Source organism: Camellia sinensis, chromosome 10 (assembly GCF_055761805.1).
Source record: "Camellia sinensis isolate YWXY chromosome 10, ASM5576180v1, whole genome shotgun sequence".
Classification (NCBI taxonomy): Eukaryota; Viridiplantae; Streptophyta; class Magnoliopsida; order Ericales; family Theaceae; genus Camellia; species Camellia sinensis.
The window spans coordinates 135,106,387-135,119,470 of record NC_138970.1 but is presented as its reverse complement, the minus strand read 5'-3'; the positions used below and the strand labels follow the sequence as shown (position 1 = coordinate 135,119,470).

General features: G+C 40.6%; 1 protein-coding gene across 2 annotated transcripts in view; it reads left to right on the top strand.

Annotated features, from left to right (window-relative positions):
* Window positions 1–13,084, top strand: part of LOC114290804 (chaperone protein ClpB4, mitochondrial-like) — a 40,656-nt gene that overhangs the window by 14,347 nt on the left and 13,225 nt on the right. For both annotated transcript variants that reach the window (XR_014342644.1, XM_028234781.2), the window contains exon 5: window positions 8,088–8,142. Coding sequence is in view for 1 of the 2 variants with exons in the window: in XM_028234781.2 (XP_028090582.2) it covers window positions 8,088–8,142 (55 nt within the window). In the remaining variant the exon portion in view is untranslated. The remainder of the gene's footprint in view (window positions 1–8,087; window positions 8,143–13,084) is intronic.

The window sequence follows — 13,084 nt, the reverse complement described above, 5'->3', positions numbered from 1 at the left end:
GCCTCATTGAGATCACGGAAATCAATGCAGACCCTTATTTGACCATTCTTTTTCTTGACCGGCACTATGTTTGCTAGCCAGGTTGGATATTGGACTTCCCTGATGAATCCTGCATTGATAAGCTTATCGACTTCGGCTTCAATTTGGGCTGTAAGCTCTGGTCGAGTTCGCCTCTGAGGCTGTTTAACTAGTCGTTTCTCAGGGTGAATTGCAAGTTTATGGACTGCAATCTCTGGATTAAGACCAGGCATCTCACTGTAGTTCCATGCAAATATGTCACGATACTCCCTTAAGAAGGAAATATATTGCCGAGCTTCTTCTTCCTTTAAATTTGCACTAATGAAGGTTGGTTTGTTTTCTCCTTCATCACCCAGATTTATTTCACGAAGGTCATCCACGGTGGCTTGGCCTCCTGTTTCAAATTCTGTTGGTGCAGGTTGAGCTTCATCTTGGTTAACATCTTCCAACACATCTTAAGTGATAGCCATGTTTACTGAAAATTTTTCCTAATCCCGCCGATAACCTAACCCTTCTGTCCTAGTGGTGATAATACCGCTTTGTTGGATAGCCTGCCTCTGCGAAGGTGTTAATGCAAAGTCAAAGGGTGTCATTGTTTTTGGTATTTTTTCAGGATCTAAACCAACTTTCACCAGCATCTGTGTAATTTTTGCACTGAAAGTAGGCTTCTCAAAACTCGAGATGTTTTCTCCTGACACTTGTTCAACTTTCACTTTTTGTTCAACATCTCCAAGTGAGTGGAATACGATGGGTTTCGACCCTTTTCCTTTAGAAGGGACCACAATTTTATTATATTTCTCCACATAGGTGCATTCTGTCCTCCTTAATGGCAACGTGAACTCACCCTTAAGATCTAAAATTGGATTTATTGGGGCTAGAGCCTTTGCCCCCAGTTGCCTTTCGGACTTTGGCACATATCGAAAAGTTCTTTTTGTTGAAACTCCAGTAGACTCTAGAGCTTCTTTGACATTCGGAGTATCTTCAGACATTTTCACATCTTTTCCCTTTCTTTGTGATGTCTTTGTATAGAAGCGAGCATCAGCATAATAGGCCTCTACTTCTCCAAATGGATCATTGTCAGCCACAATTGTCCCCTCTTTTTTGGGTGAAGGCAACGGGTACTTGATACATTGGTGATAAGTTGATGGCACTGCATGATGATTATGCATCCATGGTCTCCCAAACAAAGCATTGTCGGAGGTGTCTACATCAATGACCAAGAACTCAGTGCTTTCTTCAATATCCCCAAACTTGGTTCGCAATTCAATTTTCCCCATTGGGCGTTGTTCATTCTAATTAAATCCTTGAATGACCAAACGACTTGAGCGAAGTTGTGAAATTCGAACCCCTAATAAGTTTAAGGCCCTCCGAGGCAGGAGGTTTACCGCAGATCCTCCATCAATCAGAATGCGAGAAATTTTCACATCATGGATAAGCCCAGTGGTAAACAAAGGCCGATTATGATTTGTCATTTCAGCACACATGTCTTTGTCACCAAAGGTTACCATAGCCATGCATGTAGTTGCCTTCTCTTGATTTCTACCGTCGATTTCTTTGTGGAAATCCTCTGGCTTGGACAGGGCATATATTAAAGACTTTCGAAGCTCTGGAGACATTTTCAGTGCATCAAATACGCTCAACAATGCTGAAATTTTCTTTAGATGAGCTAGTACATCATATTTCACTTGCTCTTCCTCCAGCAAAACCTGTGGAACTTCTGACGTTTGAGGATCCTGAGGATTTCGTAATTTCGTCCGGTAGGTCAAGTAAGTCTGGCATACTTCAGCAACCGCCTTTTCGTTGACTTCAACTTCTTTTATTCCCTCACTTATTTGGACCATGTTAACTGGTCCAGCTGCAGGGTGATCATCATCATCAATCACTTCTCCATCTTCCTGGAGCTACATTCTTCTCCCATTTCTTAGGTACTGGGAGTCACGCCTATAAAAGCATTGAGATTCTTTAAAACCATTCTTCATGGCCTCCCAACTAGGCACCACGACTTCATTGAGGGAGCAATACCAGTCAAAGGCGATCCCCTCTAAGGAAAGGGGGAATTGTTTTAGACAGTGCTTGATTTTGAGCTGTTTCCCCACACTGTTTCAAAAAATGCCTAATATGTTTTTGAGGATCTCCATACCCCTCATATAGGACAAAATTTGGAAGTTCGTATCCTTCAGGAAATGGTGTTTGCTCTACTCATAAAGGGAACAAATCCCTTGGGCGATAAGTGCCCATCTCTCGAAGGTCAAGGGCAGTTTCAATCTTCTCCTCAATTGTGCCTTCTATGAAATCATATGTTTGAGAAGATGTACCTTCGTCATCCAAATGTTCTGACATCTCAATTTCTATTGGCCATGGTTTATAAAATGTCCTATAGAATTGATCAGCCATGTTGTCCCAATCTGGGATTGAATTAGGTGGCAGGCTGAAGTACCAATCTGCTGCCCATCCTTCCAAAGAAAGAACGAACTGCCGTAGAAGTAACGCCTGACTTTTTACTGTGTTTCCACATTGTGCAAGGAAACAAACCAAATGGCGCCTTGGACAACCTGTCCCATTATATAAAGGAAAACGAGGTACTGCATATCCTCGTGGGAACTGAACCCATTCGACCCAATTAGGGAAAGGGTGTCCAGAAATTTGATTTCTTTCAATAATCAAATTTTGATGGGCTTCAAAACCCTCATCTTTCAAAGAGACTATTACTTTTGCTTGATGTTCCGCTTCCCTTCTAGCTTCAATTTTTGCTTTCTCATCATCACCTGGATTGCGAATGATATGTATTTCTTGTTCTTTAAAATTTATATCCACAGTGATGACATTACAAGGAAAGTCAAAGTGGTCACTTGATACACTTTCTCCATCGTATGTCCTAGTTGGGGATGTATATGGTGAACCATCAGGTGAAAAGTCAAGTTCCCAATCTTCATTAGGATCCTCAACTTGAGATGACTTTGCTTGTTTACTTGAATGCTTCCATACTTCATCATCCGACTTAGACCTGCCATTCACTTCATCATCCTTGAAGTGTAGTCGTTTTTTCGCCTTTTTCACAAGCTCAGAGTCGGACCTACACCCAGTGTCTCCTTGTTTTGTTCCCCTTACATATTCTGGAGTGCTTTGATAGTACATTGGTAGTACTGTCGAATACTCTGGAGAAAAGGTTTCTGGTGTATACTTTGGAGAAGCTAGTGTATATTCTAGAGAGGCTGGTGTGTATTCTAGAGAAGCTGGTGTATACTATGGTGAGGCTGGTGTGTATTCTGGAGAAGTTGGTGTATACTTTGGTGAGTAAAGTATGCAGATAGGAGATGTAATGCAATCTCCTTCCCTAACTTTTGAACCAACTTCACCCTCATCTTCCTCGTCATCACTCAAAACAATGATGGTTAAGCAAGTGGCCAAAGTAAACTTTTCCTCCCTCCTTTTATCAAAGTATGTCTGCAATTCCACAGATTGAAATTTTGAAGGTAGAAATTCCTCTAATGTGACTGGGCAAGGGGGCATTGCTTTAACTGCTCATCAGGGACCAATTTCTCCCTTTTTTCCTTTTTTGGGTTCTTCTTTTCTTTCCTCTTACTTTGGCTTTTTTCTGTTTCCTAGAAACTTTTGGTTTTTGCTTTTTGGAAACTTTTGGCCCTTGTGTTGTTGACTCAACCACATTTCTAGCTTTCACTGTGGCATTTTGTTTTTTCTTCATGCTTCTTGACTGATAAACAACCCATTCACCTTCATTATCATTGTCAATAGTGATTGGGTTAGCAGATGCTTTCTCTTGAGGAGGGAGCTCGATAATCTTAGAGTCCAAAAGTTTCTGAATTTTATCTTTCAGAACAAAGCACTCTTTTATCGAATGGCTAATCAAACGATGGTAGGGGCAGGGCAATACTTTGGATCGTTGGTCTTTCCTAACTCATGTGGTCTTTTCACCTCAGGGAGAGCAATCAACATTTGCTCTAACAGATCTTCAAATAGGTCTTCAACCAGATCATCCATGAAAGAATATTTCTTCTCCAACCTCTCTTTCATAGTCACCTTTTTAAATTCCTTGGGCTTTTTAGCCCCTACTACAACGGGACCCTTCTTTCTAGTTTCGATTGTAGCTGCAGTCGAGGACTCAACCCTTTCAACGGCCCTAGGCCTCCTTCGTTTAGCTAGATGCAGCTCCATATCATGAGCTTTAGTGCATAGATCATTGAATCCTTCAAAAGTTTGAGCCATAAGAGCCATAGAGAGCTCATGTCGGAAGTTGTTGAGGTACATCCGAATTAACTCTAATTGTGTAAACTTTTGAGGATAATCAAATGTCAAAGCGCGTTATATTGCAATGAAATCTATAATAGACTCATTGTCACGTTGCTTGGTCTCAATCAGTTCTGGTACTCCAACTCACCTTTGTGTATTGCAGAACTGTTTAAGGAACTCCTTCACCATGGAATCCCAATTTAGGATTGATCCCTCAGGAAGGTTACATACCAAGTAAATGCAGAACTTTCAAGTGATTGAACAAATAGTTGCAGGCACAGGGCCTCATTCTGGGCTATTGGCCCACACCTTGAACGAAAATGAGCCACATGTTGTCTTGGATTTCCTGTTCCATCAAACATTTTGAAATCTAGTTGGGAAAAACCAGAAGGGAATGGAACAGCATCTACCCATGCTGGGTAAGGTTTTGTAATTATTCAAAAGTTCTCATCATCTTTTTCTTTGACTTTCTTTACTTGTCTCCTCACCATATCATCAATCATGGCCATGAGCGTTGGATTCATACCACCACTGGTCAGATCAGAGTAACAAGGACCATTGCTCCCTGGGGCTAGTGTACTTTGTATGCCTACAGATGTCCCCACAACAGGTTGTGTCATTTGTTTTGTCATTTGTTTGGGTGCACGTCCTGGTCATGTCATTTGGGCCTGCAACTGTTGCATTTGCTCCAACATAGCAGCCATTTCCCGTTCTCTTCTCTCAAGTTGTTCTTGTAGGCCACCACTTTTTCTTTGAGACCTTGGTCTTGTTGGACCTGCGAATTTTCACTTTCTTTCTCAACCTCAGTCATCATAACTGCGACTTTGTTGATATCTTTCAATTCATTGTTTCCAATATTCGTTGAAACAAACGAGATAGAATCATCTTGTTCGTATAAAGGATTATCAACCCCCACAACATTACTCATATTTGAAGCATCTAACTGCGATGCTTTGTTTCGAGCCTGATGGGTTATGGACCTTGTTACAGGCCCTTTTCTTATTCCCTCCATAGATAGTTCAACCAAAGTAGAAATATTTCTCAAGCGTTGCTTACCCTCCTCCACCTTGGATTTTCCAACAAAGACAGGACTTTCAATTTGTTTTGGGGGTTCATCTTTCGAGAGAGCCCTTTCAATAGCTCCTATAACATTTGTTGTCACTGTTCTTAGTTTCAGTTTCTTTAAGGACTTATTTCTTCTTCGCCTTTGTCTTTTCGAAACTGGACCGGATGACATATCAAGTCGAGCCCCTAGGAGCATAGAAGGAACCGTTTGCGTTTTTGCAAATTCCTCATGAATTTTCAAAACAGTCCCTACATTTTTAGAGCGGACCAATTGATGTTGATTCAAATCTCGTTGGGCCAACAGGTGTTCCTTATTCGAACCTTGACGGGCCAACGAGTGTTCCTTATTCTGTCGGGCCAACGGGTGTTCCTTATTCGAACCCCATCGAGCCAACGAGTGTTCCTTATTCGAACCCTGTCGAGCTAACGAGTGTTCTTTTGGCTCCTGAGAGTTGACTGAGATTTGGTTTGACCGATTTTGTGCTCTGAACAGAACTATCGATTCGTAGGCCGAAACTGTTTTTTCAATAACAGGGGCCTTTTTTCCATCAACAGGAGTTTGGGTCATTACCCTCCTCCCAATGGCCCTAATGATGGCCATGTTTTCAGCAGATGCTTTCTTTTGGGCAAACTCCACCATTTTAATGGAGTCTTCTACCCTTTTGAGTAGTTGGGCCACAACATTTTTTGTTGCCCCCGTTGAAGCTGCAACAAAAGTTGTAGTTGCAAACTAATTAGCCTCTTTTGCCTGAATTAGAAAGCTCTTCGTTCTGGCTGTGGCCCTCACGATTGCGTATTGCTTTAACGCTTTCACATAATCTTCTTCGTCACACCAGTTACCTTCGGGACAGTCAAGAGCTTTCGCTCCGGAGCCCCTTGGGTGATAGGGGAAAGAAGTGCATCTTTCCAGGATTTCGCTGGTTCTACCTTTGGGATAGCCAAGAGCATGTGCTCCGAAGCCCCTTGGGTGATGGGTGCTATCTCCACCCTTGGTGATTTCAAAACCACTGGAGTGTAGGTTTGTCTCATGACAGTTGCTTCAGCATTCCTATAACAAAAGAATACATCAGTAAGTTTCAACTATATATATATATATTTTTTGTTCTTCAAAAGATGGGAGGAGAAATATGTCCCACTGGGCATGCCAGAATTTGTAGACACAAATTTTGAAACATGAAGTGTTTCAACACATTTCAAAATTTTATGTTACAAATGTCCACTGTTTAGACTAAACAGTATTGATTATTTGAATAGCAAGTTCTTATTTCCGATCTGTATTTCAGATCATTAATTACACATTTTTATACAAATAAAACCTCCGATTAATGAAGAATAAAATAAACAACAAAAGACAATTTAAGAAAGATAAATATTTTTTTGAAATTATTATGGGCTTTGAACCCTCGAATACAAAATACAATTCTTGGGTTTGGAACCTTTTACCTATTCATCGCCATTAGTGTAGGCTCTTGAGTTCTCTAGGCTTCTCGTCTTCTTTCTTGTAACGACTTCTTTAGCTTCTCAATTTCTTTCTCTCTCTCCGATCTTTTTACTTCTGATTTCCTGATCCCTCGTCTTGTGTGATGGTCCTCATATTTATAGAGGGCCATCAGGTGATAGGAATGCCTCATCTTCAACTTGAATTTCAAATTGAATGATAGCGCCATTTGAATTTTGAATAATAGCGCTATCTGATTAATCGTATATCTTATTAACCGGATTGATCTTTGGGGTTTCATCCTGTGTGGTGTCTTTGCTGTAGGCTCTACGGGTGTCATCTTTCGTAGGCTCCACGTGTCACATGAGCATCTTGAATAACGTCGTTGAGATGCAACGTCGTTTTATTTATGTACTTCAACGGATCATGTTGATCTTTTTTTAGGAAGTGATTACCTACAACCTTCCTGTCATAGGCTCTATACGTGTCATAAATTTAATTGAAATTTATGTGCCAACAGTGGTGTTTTTTGTGAGAGATGTAAGAGAGACGAGAATAGGAGGGATGCAACTGAGGTAAAAATGGTATTTCAAAACAACTAACTGTTAATGGAGGGGGCATTTTGTAATGCGATTATAAACCTTAGGGAGGGAAATGTAATTTCTAGAAAGTCAGAGAGGAATATGTATCAAAGACTAACCACAGGGGGTGTCAATATAATTTATCCTTCAATTAATTATAAATATGTAATTTCACAATGACCATTAGATTTCTTTGGAAAATTCGAGAATTGTTATTCTTGGTCGCCATAACTTACGATTCATCATTAGTGTGCCACTATGTATTCTTATGACTTTTACAATAATGTGGTGGCTGCTAATATCATATTTGTGATGGAAATCAAATAGCTGAGAGATTAAAAAGATTTTAAATTATTGGGGTGAAATTTTAAAACGATAGTACGATAATAAAATGCATATTTAGTAGAGTGAAATTATTGGTGGCTGCTTTTGAATTTACACATTTATTATACCATTTTGTTCCACATGCATATTTATTGTAATTATTTTTTCAGTTCTCAAAGAGGTTGTAACCAAGGAATATGAGTGTGCAGCATGGTATGAATGAGATGTCTTATGTTGGTTAAATATTTATTTCTAGTTTTCTATTCTCAACTCTATACTATCAATTTAGCATGCGAGAAAAATATGTAATCTGTGAGTTGTGATTTTAACATATAGGTTTTTTCGAAATTTCCACACTTGTTATGTAGTACCTTCCATATTATTTTTTAATACAAAATTCGTGTATCTTGCAGATTAGCTCAACGAATTGTTCGTGGTGATGTTCCTGAAACTTTATTCAATCGGAAGGTCGTAATTCATGTTTCTATTTTTTTCCTCTAGTTATTTTCCTCATTTAAATTTGAGTAATTAGGTTATTAAAGGTAAAAAATTATTGGATGAGAAATGTTGTTTCCCATGATGCTATGATGGTTTATAGCTCCAATATTTACTAAGGAAATTACAAAAGTAACCCTATCGTTTTACCCCAGTAACATAGTTTTTAATTGTCTATCTAACCCCTACATCTTTCACATGATGTTAATCTTAACTCTGTTTATCTCTGTTAATTGAACCTACAGAGTAGGAATAATTTTGTGAATTTACCCACTGCCTTTTTCCTTTCTCTCACCCTCTTGTATCCACCGCTGTCACTGTCAGCAACCTCCACAGTTCAACCCATATTTCTTCTCTTGTAACTCTATTTGCACAATATAGAAAATCTCAAAACACACCTTTTGTGTTGGTTGGATATACACTTCCGAATAGAAGTCAAATGTTCAGACGTAAACTTCCAAACAAAAATGAATTGTTTAGATATACATTCCGTTCAATAGTTGATATCTGAACAACTATTGTTTGTTTGGAAGTTTACGTCCGAACATTTAACTTTTGTTTGGAAGTTTATATCCGAACGGAACTAATGGTGCTGTTAAGTATTATTGTATAAGGGTAGTTAAGGATAGTTATGTCTTTTGTTCCTTTAGTCTTTTATTATAAGTATGTGTAACCCTAATAGGTTTATGAGGGTGAATAATATACAGTTCTCTTCCTTTTCTTTCTTTTATGCAAATCTAACATGGTATCAGAGCATCATCTTCCTTCTTGAAGATTCGTTTCTTTTTCTTGTTTCTTTCGTTCTTCCTTGTACACAGAAAAAATCAGAAAAAAAAAAAAAAAAAAAAAAATATCGAAAAAAAAAAAGAAAAAAAAAAAAAAATCCTTTATGGTCGAAATTTGATGGGTTTTCACCCTAGATTTTTATTTTAATTTTTTGATGAGTTTTTGAGTGTTTTTCCAATTTTTGTTGATTTTTGGAAAAAACGATTGATTTTTTTGGAAGCCCCTGCTGCGGCCTGTTTTTGGCTGTTTTTTCCCTTCCTCCCTCTACCTTGGGAGCCGACTGGGACTGATCTAGGGTTGGGAGGACTGGTTTTGATGATTTGGCAAGCTTTCACTCTATTTTTGTCAATTTTTCTCAGTTTCAGCACGTTTTCTCTCAGTTTCTGACTGGTTTTGGTCTCTCCAGCCCCTGTTTCGGCTCTGTTTTTGTCTCTAGAGGTAACTATTGTCCCTAAGTTGAGTTGGTGGATTGCCTCTGTTGGTTTTTGCTGTTTTTCGACTGGTATTTGCTTTTTTCCTATTGTGGGCATTTAATTTTCAATGGCTGAGGGTGAGACTAAGGATACAATTAGTGATGAGGGTGGCCTCCGTCGTGTTATGACTCTTACCGACAATCCCTCTCTTCAAATTAGTCCTGTTAAATTGGATGGTTCCAACTATTTGATTTGGTCCCGCTCATGTGGTCTTGCTATTGCTGCTCGCCGTTTGACTGGCTACATTACTGGTTCTCTTCCCCTACCGGATGGTGATGCCTCACTCCATACTCAATGGATTTCTGAAAATGCTCTTGTTATGACTTGGCTCATCAACTCTATGCAGCCCACTATTAGTCGGAGTTTCCTTTTATTAGATACTGCTCATAAGATTTGGACAGCTGCAGCCCAAATGTACTCCCAACAAGGTAATGATGCACAGGCGTATGAGTTGAGGAAGAAGCTTCGGAGCTTAGATCAGAAAGATAGATCACTCGCAGTCTACTATGCTGAGTTGAGTAGTTTGTGGCAGGAACTAGACTATTACCAAAGCTTCCAGGCTGTTTGTTCTCGGGATGCCACGTTGTTTCAACAAACCGTTGAGAAAGAGCGTGTGTATGACTTCCTTGCTGGCTTGAACTTGGAGTATGATCAGATTCGCGTCCAGGTGTTGGGTCGTTCACCTTTTCCCACCCTACGCGAGGCTTATGCCCTTGTCCAGCAAGAGGAGAGTCGCCGTAGTGCTATGGTACATTCCTCTATTCAGGATCGTTCTGCTTTAGCTGTTGCTCCTCCTCCTCGGGCTCCTCGGCCTAGTCCAGTTCAGTCTGGGAGTCAGGGTACACTGGTTGATCGAGATCGCTTGAAGTGTGATTATTGTGGGAAAGACAGACATGATCGAGAGCATTGTTGGAAACTGAATGGTCGCCCTACTCGGGGTCGAGGTCGTGGTAGTACAGCTCGACCCCAAGCACATGTGTCCGAGATTGCTGTGAGTCCTTCTGAGCCCAACACTCTTTCCCAGGATGAGTTACACACTCTCAGACGTTTGATGGCTCGACTTGACTCTCCTTCTACCACAGTTTCTTCTACTTCTGCTTCTTCCAATTTTGCCAACACAGGTATTCCTGCTAGTGCTCTTAGTACCTTATCATCGCCTTCTTGGATTATTGATTCCGGTGCCACCGATCACATGACAGGTGCCTCTAGTCTTTTCTATTCTTATTCTCCTTGTTCCGGCCGAGACAAAGTTCGAGTGGCTGATGGCACTTTATCCTCTGTCTCTGGCAAGGGTTCAGTTCATTGTTCATCTTTGCTTTCTCTTTCCTCTGTGCTTCATGTTCCTTCCTTTTCCACTAATCTGCTTTCTGTTAGTAGTCTTACTACTTCTCTAAATTGCTCAGTGACATTTTTTCCTACTCATTGTGTCTTTCAGGACCTGGCTACGGGGAAAACGATTGGCAATGGTAGAGCACAAGGTGGGCTGTACTTTCTGGATGCCGTTCCTCCTGTCGTCCCATCTCAAGCTCTCAAGTGCACTATTGGCTCCTCTCTTTCTCTCCTTCATCAGTGGCATCGCCGTTTGGGTCATCCTTCCTTTAATGTTTTAGAGAAACTTTTTCCTTCTTTAGTTCGTGATTGTCCTAGGAGTATTTTTGGTTGTGATGCTTGTGAACTTGCAAAGCATAAACGTACTTGTTACCCTTCAATTAATAAAAGAAGTACTTTTCCTTTTATGCTTATTCATACTGATGTGTGGGGCCCTTCCCCTGTGGTTTCTACTTCTGGGTATCGATGGTTTGTTACTTTTATTGATTGTTTTTCCCGTGTGACTTGGATTTACTTGCTTCGAACTAAGAGTGAAGTTTTTTCTTGTTTCCAAACTTTTCATAAAATGGTGACCAATCTTTTTAATGCTCAAATCAAAATTCTTCGTAGTGATAATGGGACTGAGTATGTTGATGGAGTTTTTCGGGCATACTTAGAGGAGCATGGCATTCTTTATCAGACTAGTTGTGTTGGTACTCCTCAACAGAATGGGGTTGCCGAACGCAAGAATGGCCATCTTCTTGAAGTTGCTCGCTCTCTCTTGTTTACCATGAATGTCCCTAAGTCTTTTTGGGGTGATGCTGTTCTTACCGCTGCTTACCTTATCAACCGTATGCCTTCCAGTGTCCTCCAATTCCAGATTCCTCTTCAACTGCTTCCTGTCGCATATCCCACCTCGTCTCTTCCTCCTCGGGTGTTTGGGTGTGTCTGTTTTGTTCATTTGCAACCTCGTACTCGTGGGAAACTCGATCCTAAGGCTGTGCGTTGTGTCTTTATTGGTTATTCTGCTACTCAGAAGGGTTACAAATGTTATGATCCTCACACTCGCAAAGTGTATGTCAGTATGGATGTCACTTTCCGTGAAGCTGTGTCCTTCTTTCCTTCTCCTCCGCCATCTCCTCCGGGGGAGAGTAGTGGTATGGATGAGATTGCGGATGAGGAGATGGCCTATCAACACGAGTTGTCTTTTTTCCTTCCTAGTCAGCGGACTATTATTTGTGGTGAGGGGGAGCCTAATAGTTCTCTTGATGTGGAGCCTGACATTAGTGGTCGTTTGGACAGGGCTGATTTTAAGACTTATTCTCGACGTCCGAAAGAGCAAGCATCTCTTGTGCCACCAAACCCATCATCATCCCTCATGCCAGTTCCAGGTAATGCATCTCAGTCTATCCCTCTACCTGTAGTTGAGAGTCCTGTTGTCAATGATTCGAGTCTTCCTATTGCTCTTAGAAAGGGGGTTAGGGCATGTACTCAACACCCCATTTCTAAATTTGTGTCATATGATTCATTGTCTTCTACATATCGTGCTTTTGTTTCGTCTTTGTCTTCTGCATGTATTCCCCAGGGTTGGACAGAAGCTATCAATGATCCTAAGTGGAAAGTAGCTATGGTAGAAGAGATGCAAGCTCTAAGCAAGAATAACACTTGGGAGTTGGTTTCTCTTCCTAGTGGAAAAAAGCCTGTAGGGTGTAAATGGGTGTTCACCATCAAGCAGAAAGCAGATGGAACAATTGAACGGTACAAAGCACGGTTAGTGGCCAAGGGATTTACTCAGACATATGGAATTGATTACCAAGAAACCTTTGCTCCTGTGGCGAAGATGAATTCCATTCGAGCTATTCTCTCATGTGCAGCTAATTTGGGATGGCCTTTACAGCAGTTAGACGTGAAGAATGCATTTCTCCATGGTGATTTGGAGGAGGAGGTATATATGGATATACCACCAGGATTCTCATCTCAGTCTACAGTTGGGAAAGTTTGTAGGTTGAAAAAGGCGTTGTATGGTTTAAAACAATCTCCTCGGGCTTGGTTTGACAGATTCCTAAAGGCTATGTTGAGGTTCGGGTATAAGCAAAGCAATGCAGATCACACAATGTTTGTCAAACGTCACGCAAATAAGGTAACTGTGCTTATAGTGTATGTGGATGACATAGTTGTGACAGGTAATGATGAGGAAGAAGTGACACATCTTAAGATGCTGTTGGCCAAGGAATTTGAGATCAAAGACCTTGGTTCATTGCGGTACTTTCTTGGGATTGAAGTTGCCAGATCTGACAAAGGCATCTTTCTTTCTCAGCGAAAGTATATTCTAGATCTTCTTGAGGAAA